The sequence below is a fragment of the Rhinolophus sinicus genome, chromosome 3, assembly GCF_057876585.1.
Source record: "Rhinolophus sinicus isolate RSI-liver-muscle chromosome 3, RSI-T2T, whole genome shotgun sequence".
NCBI lineage: Eukaryota > Metazoa > Chordata > Mammalia > Chiroptera > Rhinolophidae > Rhinolophus > Rhinolophus sinicus.
The window spans coordinates 159,082,442-159,100,790 of NC_142503.1; the positions used below are offsets into that span (position 1 = coordinate 159,082,442).

General features: G+C 50.3%; 1 protein-coding gene across 1 annotated transcript in view; it reads right to left on the reverse strand.

Moving 5' to 3' along the window:
- Positions 1–18,349, reverse strand: part of ITGA11 (integrin subunit alpha 11) — a 124,870-nt gene that overhangs the window by 57,926 nt on the left and 48,595 nt on the right. Inside the window, exons 3-4 of the mRNA XM_019725629.3 lie at positions 5,909–6,009; positions 1,644–1,735 (exon numbers count right to left, since the gene is read on the reverse strand). Coding sequence (XP_019581188.3) covers positions 1,644–1,735; positions 5,909–6,009 — 193 coding nt within the window. The remainder of the gene's footprint in view (positions 1–1,643; positions 1,736–5,908; positions 6,010–18,349) is intronic.

Sequence of the window (18,349 nt, forward strand, 5' to 3'; positions counted from 1 at the left end):
GATAGATGGCTGGCTGGCTGGCTGGCTGATGGATGGATAGATGATGGATTGATGGATGGGTGGCAGAAAGATGATGGATGGATGTAGGAAGGAATGGATGGATGATTAGATGGGAGGATGAGGGGGTAGATGGATACGTAGATGGATAGGTGAATGAACAGAAGAATGGAAGGATGGACTATTGGCTGGGGGTAGACGGATGAGAGGCTAGATGATGAGTGAATTAGTTAACAAAAGCTGCCATTGATATATCAGGGGCTTAACCTACTCACAGAGGCCCCAAAGGGTGTATCACATCATCCTTGGGCCTTCATCCCACCTTGTGAAGGAGGTAAAATCAAGTTAGTAAGAATGTGACAAGGAGCCTCAGCGAGAAGAGAGAGTAGCAACGAAGTCCCTGACAGGCATGTGTGTGAAGAGGGCCGGGGTCCTGTCTGCCCGTGGCTGGGGATGATGGAGGGCTGTGGGCTGGCCACACATCGAGCACCTCGGGTCTTTTGCCGGCAGAGTCACTACGCTCTCCTCGTCTCTAGCATCCCAGTCCTCTCATTGCCCTAGTGTCTGATTCTCCGCACCCCAGATGTCTCATCTGTCACCAGAAATGGACTGATGGACATGAACAAAGAGTGACACAAAGCCATCCCAACACGAGTGGTGCATTTTATTGGGCTTTCTGGGGTAATTTTTTTCTGAAATCCTCCCTTGCAGCTGTTTCTAGGAATCATAAGTGCCAGAAGGATCCTATTTTGAACCCCTAGCTTCATCCAAAGCCATGGTGGTTCACTGGAACATGGCAGCAGGGAGCAGGCAGCGCCCCTCTGTCGCACCCACTGCGTGTAAAGCCTGCGTGTGCTCGCCGGGCAGGGTGCAGAGACCTCCACGTGTAGTCTGCTGCTGCCTTTCTGTCCCGACATCATGTGTGCAGTACGCATTTGCTCACTGTCTCTCCCCAGACCAATCTGAATGGGCAGGAGCTCTGGTGACTGCTGAGTCCCCAGGGCCTGGTACTGGGCTCAGTACCTTGGGAGTGCTCAAAATAATTGTTGTTTCAAATGATTGAATGTCTATACCACCTCAGCACAAGTACCCCCTTTTCTTTCTTCATTGCTACGGCCCGTGACTTCTTTAAAAACAAAACAGAAACCTCCCCGGGAAGCCTTCTATCTAGTCCTGTGCAGCCCAGGTGGCCCGTCACTCTATAGTCTTTCCCTTGGTTGTAGTAAATCTGTGCTTACTCATTGTGATTTCCTTTCAAAGTCTTCTTAGGGTGTGTTCTGTTTCTTTGATCAAACCTGGAGCAGAGATTCAACCTCTGCCGTGGACATTTGGCTCCCCAAAGGAAGGGACGGGCCTCCACAGGACTGTTGGCCATCTTTAGTTATTCCTGTTCCTTTGCAGGCTGTCTGTTTCCCACCCTCAGGGTGTGTGTGTGCAAAGGGGCTCAATCCCTTTTCCTGCCTGGAAATTTAGGGCACCGCAGGCAGGAGGCTAGTGGAGGGGCTGCTCTCTGGAGTGTGCGGACAGGCAGCCTGGTGGGTAGAATGCAGAGTGTGTATGTCATGACACATCCAGCACCCCAAGCAGAGAGTCCATGGGGCAGGAGGGCTGGGGTTTGGAGAGAGGGTGGGGCAGGTGGCTCTTACCAAGAAGCTGTTGTCCTTGGGGTTGGTGGCCAGGCTCAGGCCGAGGCGCATGTTGTCCTTCCGTTCGGAAACGTTGGATAGGGTGACCCTTCCTGGGGTGGGAAGGAGAAGCTCAGCCTGCAGCCCCCTTCTGCCCAGTCTGCTGCTGCCGCTGGCCAACAGAGGTGCCTGTGGCAGGGTTGGTGCCAGGCACAACCCCCCCATTCTCCCCGCGCGTTGGTGTAGCCCTTCACGATTTACTAAGGCCTTGCCCAGACATGGTCTAATTATTGCCTCTCAACTTCCTGTGAGATGAGGAAAACGAGTCTCAGAGAGGACAAGCACCCTGACCAAAGTCACACAGGAAGCACATGGCAGAATCTTCCATCTCCTGGTCTGGAGCTTTTCTTCCTCCAGCCCTCTCATGGGCCCCAAAATTCCCCTTGTGTCCCAGCCCACACATACCAGGGCACCCCACCCAGGCTGGCTTCCTCTGCGCAGTGTCTCGTCCACAGGTTTCTTCAAGCCAACCTGCCATTGCAACTTCTCAGCCCCCTGCCCTGATTTCTCAGGGCCCCATTCTTTGCCTATCTGATAAACTGATGTATGATAACTGATTTTTTCTCACAGGTAGCAAATAGCCAACTAAACAAGAGCCTGCTAGAGGGACAAGGTCTTGCCCAAGAATGTCTCTCTGAGCTTGCTGCTAAGAGAGACATTGAGGAACAGGATTATTAACTGAGAGAGTGTGGTGGCAGGTTAGAATTACTAACCAAATGGTATCAGTTAAGATTTTACTAGATCATTCTGTCAGGTCACTGAGGGGAAGGAAATGAGCTTGAATTCCCCACTTGTGTTGGTGTGTGAGCGCAGATGTATATGGGCACGTGGAGGGGAAAGTTTAGGGGGAAGAGAGTTGGGCATTTTGTTGAGCCCGGAGCCAGCGGCTCCTCATCTGCTGGGAGCAGGATCTAGTGTCTTCTCAGCTGGGGGAGGGGAGCGAGCAGAGGGTGGAGCAGGGTCTGCATTTAGTATTGTGATTGGAAGGGTGAGGGGTTGGCCTGCCTTCTGGGCACAGGCCAGCAGGGCCTGGGACGGGCATTAGCGGAGAGGGCAGGACTACAGCCCCTGGCTGCGCTGTGGGCTGGGGCTGGGGCAGCTATGTTTGTTATCTTTCTCTTCAGGTTCCCTTCGTTTGTAGCCAGGCTTCTTTTGAAATCCAGCCCCTCTTGGCTGTGTTGCGAGTGACTGGGATTGCGTTCTGCTTTGTCCTCCAAATAAACCCGCGAGACAATCATAGCACTAACCCTGCTTTTTAAATCATTTTTCATCATTTACAAAGTATTGTGCACATGTGCTCTCCTAGGACCCCCTCGGTTCTGGGAGGCTCAGGAGTCACCATTTCCATCTTAAAGATGAGAAAAGCAAGTTGCATAGAGGGTTAGTGATTTCTATAAAGTCAATTGCTGGTAAATGATAGAGTGGAGACTTGAACCCAGGATACCCAAGGTTACATCCTGACTTTTCCATCTTACGGCAGGGCTGTGGTTGCAGTGGGATGGTCACAGGAAACGGAGAGGAAGCTCCACGCCCTGACTGGCAACCTCGGCCCCTCAGTAGCTTGGAGAATCCTGCCCTCCATTTATTTATGGGGAAGCCCTTCCCCTCTCCCTCCCCTTTTTCTTCCTGTCTCAATGACGGAAGTCCTCAGTGAAACTGACAGGGAAGACCCTTGCATCGGAGTAAGAAAGACTCAGGTTCAAGTCCTGCTTCTGCGGCTTCTGTGGCTCGTGGATTTGGGGCAGTCACCAATGTCTGCTCTAATTCCTTTCTCAATGGGTCTGTGTGAGGGTCCAGGGACATAAGCCCCTCCTCACACAGGGCCTGCCTTCCAGAATCACAGCCCCTCCCTGCAGCCCCTCATTACAACTACTGACTTCATCCAGGTGTTAGGAAGACAGCACCAGCTGTCGACTCTGTCGCACTGAGGTGTGAACGACTGACATCCACTTAGCCTTCCCCAGAGAGAGGAAAGAACATTCCTGGCTCGGCAGGGCTCACAGCCTGGAAAGGCCATAGGAAAACCCAGGACTCAGGTTTCCCTGCCTTGCATTTTCCACTGCGGGTATAAACTGACAGATGGTCTTCCTGCTGAGCATTTTCTCTTTAGTGGTGGGGAAAAAACACTCCTCAGACGAAGTGCTTCCTGGCAGTACTTTTCCTCTGCCCCGACTCACTTTCCTACCCAGCTTATGCCCTAGTTCAGGAATGTTTTCCAGGGTCTGATGGCTTCCTGCCTCTCACTGCCTGCAGGGGCTCCTCTTTCTTTGGAGGGAAATTAAGTCCACATTGGAATCTGGAGCAACAGAGGAAATGAAATGATTGGTTCATGTGTCTGTGTCCCTTCCTGGACCAGAAGCTTCTCTCGGTGGCCCGCGCCCTGAGACCTTGCCCACGCCTCCCATCACGCCCCTGGCTCCCTCTGCCCCAGCCATACAGCCATTTGGTCAGTCCTCAAACAGAGCGAGCTCATGCCACCTCAGGGCCTTTGCACCTGCTCCTGCTCTGCCTGGAATGCTCTGGCCCCACCTGACTCCTGTTCACCATCAGACCTTTGCTCAGAGAGGCCTTTCTGACCACCTGCTGAGGTAGAACGTGCCCCACTCCTACATTCAGCCTCTCTTATTATAGCACTTTGGTTTATCTCACAGCGTTTAGCCCTACCTGAGATTATCCTGCTTCCTAGTTTGTCTTCTCACTTACTGTCCCCTTCCAGCTGGTCCCTTGGGGTCTTTCTCCCTGCTGTATCCCCAGTAACTAGCAGAGTGCTTGGCACAGACTAGACACTCACTAAAGTGACCACTAATTCCATATTAGACCTGGAATGGATCCTAGGGTCATTGAGTTCACCCTCCTCATTTTACACAGGTATACACAGAGGCTCAGAGAGGTGAGGTGAGCTCCCTATGAACACACAGCAAAGAAACTACAGCTGGTTGTATAGCTGGAAGGAGAAACCCAGCGTGGTCTGTTTCGGAAGCTGCGCTCTCAGAGTGGTGCTGACTGGGATCCACAAGCCCCCAGCCAGGCCCCCACCTCCTCTAAACTGTTTCCTCACTGAAGTATGGGGCTTGGCTGTGCTGGGGTTTGAACTTCCCACCCGTGGCGCTGATGCACCACATGATGGGACAGCTGGAGTGCCCAGCACCACATGAGGGGACAGCCAGCCGCTGAGAATCTGAGTTCTTTGGGCTTTCCCTTTGATGCAGGCCTTTTCATCTATCGGCTTATCTCTTGAAACTCTGCCATCTCCGTCTACCAGGCCCCCGTTCTCCTCCCACCTCCCCAGGGAGCCCCACCCCACTGCTCTAGGGTAGAGGCTCCCTTTCTGGAAGAGGGGGAGGCTGAGGGGCCTGGCCCTGGGGATGGCCAGTCCTCTAGGGCAAGACCTGGAATCGTGGCTTCTCAGCCCAGATGGAACTTCTGCTCCCTTCCGTAAGCAAAGTGATGGCCTGGCCCCTCTCTGACCTTTCGGACAGAGTAGAAGTGCTTTAGAGGACTGGTATGTGTGCTTTAGTGGGTGCCTGTGTGTACACACATGGTCTTTACAAGGGCCTGGAAGGCCAGAGGCTGCTCACAGCATCTCCCTATGAAGGCTCCTCCGTGAGGAACAAAGCCTTCATTTCAGAAGGCCAGTGCTGTGCAGTGACTAACGGTGGCTGTAGACTGTCTGGATTGGAATTTCAGCCTTGGTGCTTGTTAGCTGGGTGAGCCCGGGCAGATCCCTCATCTCCACATACGGTCAGTCCCTCCTTTGTTAAATGATTAAAACTCATATAGTTGTTGTGGGGGTTCAATGAGGCAAAATATCTAAAAGTGCTTAAAACAGTGCCTGGCATGAGGTGAACATTATATAAGATATATGAATGTTAGATGTTGTTATTACTTCAAAATCAGAAAGAAGACAGGAAGTATTTTTCTCTTGCTGGGAGAGAGAACTCTGCGTCAAGGAGCTGAGACAAATCAGAAAGAGCAACGACCTGGGACACTGGAGACCTGGGTTTGAATCCTGGCTGGCCCCTGACAAGCTGTGTTACTGTGGGAAAGTTGTTTCCTCTCTCTGATCTCAGCTTCCTCGTCTGTAAAATGGGGCAGCGGTATCAGCTGGTCACCTGTGGGGTAGCTGTGAGGAGACAGTGTGACCATGGGCACAGATGTACTTTAGAGCCTGTCCTGCCCTAGACTCTAGCTGGCCTCATTGTGAAGAGACCAGTGGCCCAAGTTACCCAGGTTGAGCTTGGTGCAGTTCCCATGGGTCACTGGACACTTGTATACATCTCCCGTCTTCTGGTGGCCGTTGGTTTCCAATGGAGCGCCCACAACCAGCCTGGGAAGTAAGAGAAGACAAGTGAAAATGCTGGAGGAGGTGCTCCTTCCTGGTAAAGGCTGGAACCTGGAAGGCAGTGTTGAGGGGAAGTTGGGAGGAGGGGGAGGGAATCCTGGAGGAGCTGCCACATGCAGACACTCAGACTCCCTGGGGGAGGGACACTGGGCTTTCAGCATAAAGTCAAGGGGCCTGTGGTCTACTCCAGGCCCCTGCCAGGATATGGCGAATATGGAAATGAAGACCACATGAGCCCTGTAACAGATGAAATATAGGCAGTTCCTGGGAGAAGAGGGCAGGGCAGACATCACGGAGGAGGTGATGTTGAGCTGGGTGTTAACAGTTGAATATGAGTTTGTCCAATGATAGGAGGGTGGTAATTGTGGTCATTCAGGCAGAGGAATGATTTTGGAGCCATAGTCCTGGCCATCTGTCACTACCTGCAGGGCGCTGCATTTCTCATGTTATGTGACAGTCTTTCAGCTGGTGACTCAGGTGTGGGGCATGTTGCTCAGTGGTCATGGCTGTCCCCTGAGCAAACGGTGGGCCAGGCAGCCAGCAAGGCTTAAAAGTAGCCAGGAGCAGCCACTCATCTGGGACTTCTGCCTTGAGCCTATGCCTTTGTGAGCTTATTTGGAAGTTGTAATTCAGTGTTTTGAGATGAGGTCATCCTGGATTATCCAGGTGGGCCCTACGGCCAATGACAAATGTCCTTATAAGAGACACACGAAAGAGAGACTGAGAGAGAAGAGAAAGCCATGTGAAGACAGAAGCAGAGCTAGGAGCGATGCTGCCAAAAGCCAAAGGATGCCTGTGGCCACTGGAAGCTGGAATAGGCAAGGAAGGATTCTCTACTAATCCTTTAGAGGGAGCACAGCCCTGCCAACACCTTGATTTTGGACATCTGGTCTCCACAACTGGGAGAGAATGTTTTTTGGTAAGCCATCTACTTTGTGCTAATTTCTTATGTACTCACTGGAAATTAATACACTTTGCTTACATGCTTCTAGAAAATAATGAGCATCAACTCCTTCCTGACGTGGCCAAGCCTGGCAGTGCCACCTCCCTCGAGGTCAGAGAGAATCACACCTTAGCCTGGACAGCCCCCAGGCTTTTTCCTTAGAGCTTCCCCAAGCCCCCTCGAATGCCTCATCTTTGGCTGAAACACCAGTGCTGATGTGAAGTGAAACCCTGAAGGCAGGCAGAGTTTCCCTTCAGTGCCCACCTACCCGCTCTGTCAGCACTGCTGGCCTATGGCACATCTGGAACCCTCTAGGTTTTGGGGGCCAGTCCAGCTCTCAGCCAGCGAGTGTCTCCTCTGCTCAGGTCCTAGTGCTAATAGTGACTCAAAAACCCTCTCAGAGACAGCTGCGCTGCAGTGGCAGGAGGTGCCACAGCTCACACGGCCCTAGAGGTCTCAAACTCTGTGGGACAGAGAATAGATGTGGTGGAGCTTGGAGCACAGGGACAGGTGACATTGGGAGCAAGGTGACCTTTCTGCAGCCATGCTCTCCCAGCAGCTTTCTACCTCCTGGCAACACGGCCCAAAGAAGCAGCAATCACTCATTTTCTGACGTAAGAGGATTGAGAGGGGACAGGCTTGGAGGTTTAGGCTACACAGGATTTTGGTGGCTTCTTGTGGTGAAAGTGCCTTCTCCCCCCACTCCCACCCTCTCTGTGCTGTCAGGAAAGAGAAGTCTGAAATGGGAGTTAATAGAGCTCTGTTTGAAATTAAGAGTCTATGAAATACGAGCTGAAGTTTCTCCCCCTGGGGACCAGATAATGACAGATTCTAAATATATCGCTTATTAAACATGCCTATTTCAGACTGGCAGGAATTAATTGGACCCATAAAATCTGTTTGTCTAGACGATGTGAGTTTTGGTGACTTAATTCTGCAAGAGATTGTGTGGTCGAGGCCACTGAGAGAGAGAGAGAGAGAGAGAGAGAGAGAGAGAGATCAGTGGATGAGGCTTAGGCTCCAAGTCTTCCTGTGGAATGCTCCTTCCGGGACACCCCTGCCTGAAGAGGCCTGCTTTCTGGAAAGTGTACCTTCGAGGAATACCTTGCAGGGTGCCTCTGGGAGAATCAGACACAGCAGTTTCTAGATTAGAAAAACCATGGCTGTCTTCTAGAAAAGCTACCCCCATGTATCTTCTAGAAAACACCCAGCAGCCTGACCAGGTGACTCCCTATAACTCTTCCCATTTTATAGAGTAGGACTCTTGAGACCGCGCAGCCTGCTTGAAGGAGCCCCCAACACAGGGTGAGAATTTGGGGCGAAGAATCCAGGGGCTGGGTCTTCATCCTAGTTCAGTCATCAGCTTGTGGTGTGGCCTTGAGAAGTCATTGAGCTTTCTAGACCTTGGTTTGTTTGGCTGTGGAATGGGGTTAGCAATTTTTGTACTGTCTACCTCCCAGGGGCACTGTGGGAAGTCACAGATGTCAAAAGGCACTGAGAAACAGAAGGGAAAGTAAGCTATACATAGAGACTGGTGGCTTCCTAGAAGTTGGTGTCCTGGTAATGGCCAACATGCAACAGTCTGTCAGTAAATCCACCAAGCCATCGTGACCGCAAATTTGCTACCAGACCAGGCTTTGTCCTTTTCTAAGAATATGGGCCACCCCATACGTCCCATCTCCATTCTCTCAGACCCGATCTCTCTGTGGGTCCGTGGCACTGCATGAGGTAGCAGGACAGGGCTTACTGTCCCCATATTGCAGATATAGAAACTGAGGTCCCAAGAGGGGAGCTGACTCAGGTCCCACAGTTTGTTTATGGCAGAGGTAGAACTAATTCTGAAACAGCTTTCTCTGTTGCCCCAAATATTTCTTTGCTGTCAAGGGAGGGCCTGGGTCAGCCCTCCTTGCCATTCTTGAGTCTCGGCATTATGTGTGCCCGCTGGGCTTGAGGTTTTGAGGATATGATTCAGTCTTCGCCGTGAGGGGAGAACTGCCGAAGCACAGGGAAAATGTTTGCGTCACCACCAAGACCAGCCAAATTGTTCCTGGGGTCTGGCAGACCCTGCTATCTCCTGCGGCCTTAGCCTTATATAGCCATCTGCAGCCTCAGGTTCTGCTGTGCCTCTCAGGGACTGGACACCCTATACCCTCTAGTGTGGGCACCAGCGCGGCATGAGAAACCCCAAAGGTCGTGGCGAGCATCGGGCCCTTTCCATGGGCTGTGTGCCGTGACTCACCAGCTGTGGGCTCCCTGCATTTTTCCTGTGGAGGCTCGGGGAGCAGAGCTCCTGTGGATGGGAGGCTTGGTGGCAGGCTTCGGCCACAGGCCTGTAGGACCCCTCCCTGATCGCCACCCTTTGAGCAGGGCCTTGCCAAGTGAGGAGGCTCACGGTGGAGCTGGCCACCTGAGGAAAGCAAGGTGTGCTGCCCGGGTGTCGGGCTCCTTGGCTCCCAGGGGACACAGGCTAACAGAAGAGGTTTCTGGCTCCCTACCTTACACCCTTTCCAACAAGGCCCTGTGGACACATCCTGACTTCTGTTCATCCTCTGCTCCATCCTTCAGGGTAATTTTAGTCTCTGAATCTTTTAAAATACACACTCCTATCAGAAAAAAATGTACCTCCAATGGGTTTAATTTATATGTTAGTTAAACCAGTGTACAACTGTCAATCTGTATACTAGATACCCGTAATCATGTTTTTTCAAATAAAATATAAACCTAAATAGAACTTGAATCACTTTGTTTCTGTGTCCCAGTATACTGCCTTGCACATCCCCTGTGGTATGTACACCCCACCCTGAAAACCATCCCTTTAAAACCCAGCACAAATTCCCACCTACTCCAGGAAGCCCTCCCTGATTACCCCAGGCTTTCCCATGTAAACCAGCATCTAATCCCTGCTGCCTATTGTAGCCAGTGTTTTAGTGTCAACTTTCCTTCATGACTCAGAAGTCTTCGTGTGTCCTGCTGAACTAGCATAAGGTAGTCTGGAAGGCTCTTGGAAAGAGGTACCCACTGGCTACTCTGACCTTTCGTCTGACAGTCTAGAACGGCAGCAGCTTTAGGAGATTTGGCTTTGCCTCAGGCCTAAGAGGAACCCTCAGATTCAGTGCCTAGAAAAAAGGTTGCTGAGAAAGTGAGTATTTTCCGTGCAGAGAAGTTGAGTGGAGTGACCCAGCTTCCACTTAAAGTCAATGTTGCTTGCTTCCCTGATTTCCACTTCTATCTTCTCAACAGTCCTCATTTCTGTGTGGGGATCCAGGCGACCTGGCTCTAGTCCCAGTACTAGGGACAAAGCACATCTCTTAGGCAGGCCATTTTCCTCTCCTGGCAGTAGCTATGGAGTCAGGGAGGGCAAATGACTTAAGTCACCCCAATTAGAGTGAATCTCAGGACTTCTGCTTGGGAGTCAGGGCAGAAGTGATCCCTTTCCTCTGGATACCACAGTATCTAGGTGCGAGGCCTGGGACTGCTGGAGGCCTCCTCATGACGACGAGAGGCATGAGCTGATGCACTGGGTAGGGTAGGGGTGGGGCTGAGAGAAGCACCAAGAGGAGGACCTGAAGTCCTGATGATACTGTGAATCCCTGGATCAAACTACACCTGAAGCCCCAAATTTTCCAAAATATAAGTAATAACTACTTTTTACTGTATAAGTCCATTTGAGTTGAGTTTTCAAGTATTTATAACTGAAAATACACTAACTAGTGTCACAAGGCAACAAAACAAAACAAGCCCATATAATTAAAATCGTCCTTAGAAATGCCATATGTTACTGTGTTATAAGAGGAACGTGGGACCCGAGACGAATGGGAGAGGACAGATTCACATCCCCTAGCTCATGCTCCCTATGGGGCGTATACTTGTTGTATGAGTGGTGGGTGTACTCTCAGACTCCATGTATGCTATTTATCTCTGGTTATTTAACTGAATGCAGAAAACTGTGCCCTGGCCCAGCCTTGTGGGACAGAAATCCTTTTGTTCTATGTGTATCTCACTTACAACAGCCCCTTGGATAGGCAGCCCTACTCTCCAGAAGTTTCTGGTTATCTGGTAACTGGTGTCGCAGACCCTCAGAGCTGGGAGGAAATGTGGAGATTCCTCGGGCCAACCTCTGAGGACCAACGTGGCATTGGAGACCTAGAGCAGGGAAGTGCTATGTCTGGGGTCTCAGAGCAGAGGGTGCCAGAGCGGGACTGGTGCATGGTGTCCTGACTCCCCGGGCAGTGCTCCCCCAAGCCACGGAGGGTGCAAAGCCTGAAGGCAGCGGCTGGGGCTCTAGGCCCAGGTTGGCCTTTTACTGGCTGTGTCTGGGAAAGCAGGTGTGAATAGCTTAGCTCACCAACAGATGGGGTGAGCAGGGGCCATGGGCAGAAAAAGGCTATCAGATGCTGGGGAAGGAAGGAAGGAAGAAACCTCCAAATGATGGACCTGCCCCTGGAGGAGGTCCTGAGCCCAGAGGCCAGCGTGGACTGCTGAGGAAAGTCACGACGTGGGTGTCACGACGTGGGTTTAATACCCACCCTGGCTGGTTTCTTTGCTCCTCTCTGCAAGACCTGGACCTCACATCCCAGGAAATCCAATTATCACCGCTTATTCTTTTCATATTAATGAATCACTTTTGATGCAATTGAATTACATTTGATTTTGACCACCAGGACAGGTTTGAGCGAGGAATGGTAGTTAGTATCTGAGGCTCAGAAGGTGGATGTGACAAGCTGAGGAGTAACATTGGTCACTTTCAGAGCTGGGACTCCACAGCCAGTGCTCTTTCAGATATTGTCAAAGACCAGAAAGTTCAGAAGGCCTAGCTCTGGGGGCTGGGCACTGTCCAGATGGGAGAGGGCTGCCCTCCCTGGGACCAGCTGGGCTTATCACCTAGGGGCCTCTTGTCCCCTCCCCCTCATCCCATTCCCTTCTTCACCTGTTCCTCTTCCTCTCTCCCTGCACTGGTCCGCCACTCAAACCCATTCCAGGCCCTTTGTTTCATTTCTTTCCTGGCTTCATTTTCCTTTCCTGAAATCAGATAGGGGCATCAGGGAGGGGGTTCCACTTGAGCAGCAGAGAGCTCAAGGGAACAAAGGAGAGACTATTCCTTCAGTGAGGCTTTTTTTCTCCCTCTCTCCATGGAAAATGTAATCTCCAGCAGTGTGAGTGTGGTGGCTAATGTGTTCAACGTGGGGCGGGGGAAGTGCTGAGTGCAGCAAACCCGCAGCGAGGGGGACCCTGGGGCTGCACTGCTGAGGACAAGGTGTGGACAGAGAGTCCACCTGGGACCTGCCTGAGGAGAGATACGACACCTCTGTATCTTTCTGGTCTTGTTGAAGGGGCTTGTGGTTCACTGGGGCTCAGACGCCTGGCAGGGCCTGGACGCCTGGGAGCCAAGAAAATGAGGACCCTTCTGTTTGCCAGCACTTCCTTTACTCTCCCCACCTCTGTAAAACCCTCATCAGAGATGGGAATCCTTTGTGTGTATTTAAGAAAAACACGAATACTGTGATGGTTAATTTTATGTGCCATCTTGACGGGGCCATGGGGTGGCCAGATATTTGGTGAAACATTTATTCTGGGCGTGTACGTGGGGGTGTTTTGGGGTGAGATGAGCATTTTATTGGAAGTCTGAGTAAAGCAGACTGTCCCCCCCAAAGTGGATGGGCCCGCCCAATCAATTGAAAGCCTAAACAGCACAAAAAGGCTGACCTTCCCTGAAAAAGAGAGAATCCTTCCTGACGGACTGCCCTTGAATGGGGCATTGACTTGTTCTTACCTTTGGACTCCAATAGAAACATCTGCTCTTTCTCGGTCTCCAGCCTGCTGGCCTTCAGACTAGAACTACGTAATTGGCTTTCCTGGTCTCTAGCTTTCTGACTTACCCTGTAGATCTTGGGACCTGCCAACCTCCATAACCACGTGAGCCAACTCCGTATAATAAATCTCTTTGCATACAGATGGTTTCCAACTTACAATGGTTTGACTTAATAACTATTTTTATTTTTGCAGTGGTGTGAAAACGATATGCATTCAGTAGAAACTGTCCTTCGAATTTTGATCTTTTCCCAGGCTAGAGATACGTGGTATGATACGGTACTCTCCTGTGGTGCTGCGGGGACCCACAGCTCGCAGACAGGTGCCAGAGCATGAGGGTAAATCATGTAGTCACTGTGTTTGATGCTTTGGCCAAAGTGTAGGATAATGGAAGTGTTCTGAGCATCTTTATGGTAAACTAGGCTAAGCTCTATGCTTGGGTTAGGTGAGGTGGATTACATGTATTTTTGATTTGCGATAGTTTCAATTTTTGGTGGGATTATTGAAATGTAATCTCATCGTAAATTGAGGAGCATCTGGGTAGGAGTATGTACATCCTATTGGTTTTATTTCTCTGGAGAACCCTGACTAATATATTTACATAGTGCTTGTTATGTTCTAAGGGCTTGTTTCATGTTGTCAAAGATCCATGCCCTCCTTCATTCATTGAATCACAACTAATGCACCAAGCACTGGGGGCATGAGGGTGACCAGAATGTCATCCCTGTTTTCAGGAGGCTCCAGCCTAGGAGAGGAGATGAGGAGGTCAACAGGCCGTCACAACCCAGCAGAGGGTCTTAACGTAGTTCTCAGCCCAGCAGCATCAGCCTCCCCTGTGAGCCGGTTAGAAATGCAACGTCTTGGGCCCTCCCTAGACCAGCAGCACTGAAGGTGGGGTGCAGCATCTGTGTTTGAACAAGCCCTCCAGGAGAGGCTGATGTGTGCTCTAGTTTAAGAAGCATCCTAACGCAGTGTGAGAAATGTTTATGTGGAGGAAGCAGAGGCATGGCGACCTGCAATGCCTGCTGGGATCAAAGCCCCAAATCCATTCCAGTGAAATCCACCTTCTTCTCTATGCCTTCGAGGCTCTATGTTACCTGGCTGTGCTCACCTGCCTGTCCCCACTTTTACCAGGGCTGCTGGGAATGCTGTACGGCCAGGTCATCATTTAGGGCTTAGCTCCAATATCACTTCCTCAGAAAGGCTTTTCCTGACCGCCTGTTACTGCCCGTCTCACCACCCTGCCTTATCTTTCTCATAACACTTTGTGCTTTCTGATGCTGTCTTTTCAATTTACTAACTGTCCTTACTTCCCAGTAATATTCGAGTGCAAGGAAGCTAGTACCTTTTTGGTCAGGTTTGCAGTTCTAGACACGCCAGCAACCAGAACAGTGACTGGCACAGAGTAGGTCCCTGAAACATAGTTGTTAAATGAATTAACTAATCACCTGGCTTAGTGGGATGACTGTTATCTGACAGCCTGCAATTTGGGACCACCAACTGCAGGTCCCCTTTTGTCTTCCAACACCTGTTAACCCCGCTGGGAGAGTAGAACAAGCTCTATCAGTGGAACTAACAGACTCCATGTCATAGCCTGAGACAAGGTTGTTAACTGCCCTGGGCCTCAGTGTTTTCATCTACCAAATGGGACTAAACATGTCTAGGCTACTTACCACCCAGGGTTTTGAGGGTGGTGGGTCCCAGACCTTGCTGGTCATCAGAATCACCTGGGGAGCTATAAATGCAGGTTTCTGGGCCCCAACTTCACAAGGTTCTAATTCAGCCAGTTGGGAACAGGGCCTGGGAATCTATGTTTAGAAGCTCCCCGAGGTGCAGGCAGGATTGGGAGCCTGCTGAGGAAGCAGATATGAGGCCCTCTGGACACGTGAAAAGTATGTGCGTCCCAGGAATTTTCACTGTATCTGGGGATTAAAACCACAGCAACCTCCTTGGTGTTGTATAGACGTGGTCCAGGATTGTTTTGTTTTATTTTTAAATTGTTTTTTTTTTCTTTTGGCCACAAGAAAACACATAAGAAATGCCTATTTTAACGGGTGCAAAAAGTACTAACTTGTTTAAAAATTCTTTAGATTGTAAATGTAATACGTGGTTGTTGTGTAATAGTTCAAAGCCTCTCCCTCCCCTTCTCAACCCAGTCCTCTAGGGAAAACTACCATTAGCAGCAGGGATGCAGGACACTCCCTAGGCATTTATGTAGGGAATTTACAAAGTGGAATCCCTCTACATATGTGCTTCTGTAGTGTGCTTTTCCCACTTAATTATTTTATATGATTTCTATGTTAATATATATCAATGTCACGTTTAGACTTGTCAACAGGGCCTCTGCCCTGAGTCCCACTCTGACCCTTCTCTGGTTGTGCCCCTTTTTATGGGGTGGAGATTCCTAGAGGTCAAGGGGATAGGCCCCCTAGAGCCCCCAGTCCCCCACTCTGATGACCCAGGACGCCGGAATCTCCTGCCCAGACAGCCTGGGACAGGCTTGTTCCCTGGATGTGACTTTCTGGTGGTGGATCACCAAGGATAGTCCAGGAGGGGCTGCTTGAGGGGGTATGGACAGAGCTTGGATGTACAGGGTGTGGTGTCCACACCCGTGAGACCCCTCAGTTACCACGAGGGAACTGTAGGTGGGAAGACAGGATGCTGGGCCATGGACCAGATCCTCCATTTATTTTCTTGACCCAAACAGGACCAGGTGTGGATGGGTAACACAGCTCTGCCTCATCCTTCATACTGGTTGCACCGTGTTACACTTTTCTCTGTAACCATTCTCCTATTGATGGGTATCTAAATTGTTTCATCCCTTTTCATATCGATAGCTATTGAGGTGCTTTAAAATTTTTCTGCACAGCCTTTTATCAAGACTAATGAATAAGTTGCCTCGGTGCACATGCAGCTATGCAGAGCAATGCAAATAGTGTGTACGAAGGCCATGTTTCTGGGCAGGCCGGCCCTGCAGCTGGGCCTGCAGCCTCAGGCACAGATCCTGCTGACAGGCATCACAGCTGTGGATTTCACAAGCTTGGCCCTCTGCTTTGTTCCTGGAAACTCCTGGGCCACCTCAGCTTACATCCGAACAGCATTGTCTCCCCTAAGTTGCAAAAGTACTTAGAATAGAAGAGGGGAAGGTAAGGGAAGGTGACCACAAAGGACATTCTCAACCCATTTGAAGGGAAAATGAGGACCTGACCCACTGACTGTGAAGAATAGAGTAGCCAGGTTGTGCCGTTTAGTGTAATGCCCCTCCCCTTTTCACAACCAATGCCCCCCTCGGGGCCACATGCCCTTTTCTCACTACACCTGGTGCTCTCCTTCCTGCATCTGCATGTGCAGTTTCCTCATTCCAAACACGGACCGGGCTCTTTCCATCTACCCTCAAGTGCCTCTTCTTCCAGGAAGCCCTTCTTGATTTCTCAGCTGAAAGCTCTCTCCCTCAATTCCCATGATGCTCTGTCTACAACTCTCTTGTCTGCTTTTTTCTCTTTGTTAGATAATTTGCCTCTAGCTACCTGAGAAAGAACCTGATACATCTTTAAATACGGATCAGTGTTGGTCAAAGTACCTTGAACATAGTCAAGGCTCAATACTTGTTTGTTGAGTGAATAAACTGATGGACAGATGGAGCAGGCAGCTCATTTTGCAAAGAGAAGCTGAATCTTCACTCTGCTTCTTGGGGTGTAGCTGGGAGCAAAGCTGCACTGAGCTGTTGTGTGTCCCATTTATAGATGGACTACAAACCTTGGGGTGCTCTTTGCCCAGCTCACCCCAGGAAGGTGGCTGTAGTCTGGTATCTCCCCGGAGAGGCTGAGTCTGCAGTGTAAAAATTTTCCCTTTTCTTTTCAAAATGTCTGATAAACCCTTGCTTGTTTTTCTAAGTGATGCTCAGAATCCCCCCCCCCCCCCGCCCAATTTTATAACAACTCTTTCCTCTGAAAATGAAACAAACACAGCATCAGTTTGGGCAGATGTTTCTCATGGAATGTATGAGGTCAGACATTAAGTTCACAAACACATCCTAGAAAAAGTGCTACATACCTCATTGCTGAATATCACTACGGTCACCTTCGAAGTACTCCCCTTGGGAAGCTATGCGCCGACGACAGCACCTAGTCCACCCTTCAAAGCAATTTTGGAATGGCCATCAGAGCTGTGGTCGTATTACCCTTTATGTCCTGAATGTCATCAAAATGTCTTTCTTTCAATATTCCCTTCGGGTAAAGAAAGAAGTCATTGGGGGCCAGATCAGGTGAGTAGGGAGGGTGCTCCAACAGTTATTTATTTACTGGCTAAAAACTCCCTCACAGACAGTGCCGTGTGAGCTGGTGCATTGTCGTGATGCGAGAGCTATGAATTGTTGGCAAAAAGTTCAGGTCGGATACCTTTTTCACGTAGCCTTTTCAGCACTTCCAAATAGTAAACTTGGTTAACTGTTTGTCCAGTTGGTACAAATTCATAATGAATAGTCCCTCTGATATCAAAAAAAGACTAGCAACAGCATTGCAACAAGTTTGCGAACTTGTCACACCTCGTATAGTTTTAAGTATGTACCAAACTGACAGCTCCTCATCTGTTAAGGGGCCTTGCCATTCCCTGCTCTCCATCCGGGGCCTGTTTCCTTCAGTTCATAGTAATTAGATGGTGATACTTTGTATGTGACTAGCATACACACCCATCAGCTCATTGCATCAGACTCATAGCTAGGGCAGGTAACCAGCCAGGGGAGCAATTCTCTTTGACTGGAGAAAAAAGCAAGGCTCAGAGGATATCAGGACCCTCTGGGTAGAAGCTGAGGCACAACTGGCACACCTGTTATTCTGACTGTTCAGTGCTTTAGCCACATGGCTTCAGATGATGTAGAAAAAGAGGAGAAGGCCCAGAGGCAAAAGGACAGACATGCTTTTTCGGTCTTGGACCTATTGACACATTTACGGTTAGCTCCGATCTACTCTCAGATGGACTAACTGACCTAGGTGAGACAGCTGCCCTCTCTGGGCCTCAGTTTCCTCATCTGTAAAAGGAGAGGCTTGGACAAGGTCCGTTCAGAGAAGGAGTGAGTGAGCGCTTACCCTGTGCTGGGTACTGTGGACTGAAAGGTGAATGAAATATAGTCCATACCCTTTGTCTGCTGGGGGCTGAGAGACCGACACCTGATGATTTCACTGTGTAGGGCAAGGCTATGAGATGCGGTGCCCAGGTGTGGCGGGGACAAGGTGGAAGGGCACTTGTTCAGCCATCTGGGAAGCCTTCCTGGAGCAGGTGACTCCGAGATGGAGCCTTGCAAGGTGAATAGGTGTCAGCCAGGTGAAAAGATACTGGGGCCCACAGGGAGGAATGACAGCTGAGTTTGATGGTGCCAGTGCTTATGTGTGTTATTCTAATGCACCTTCCATGGTGAAGACGGGGCCTGGGATGGAGCCAGAGGGACAATGTCACTGCTTTCACAGAGCTTGTGGTGGAGTCAGTCTCAACCTAGGCTCTCACCATTCATCCCCCTTCTTCTCACCTACATCTCCCTGACATTCCAAATCCCCTCCCTTCTCCCCTCACTTGTCCAGA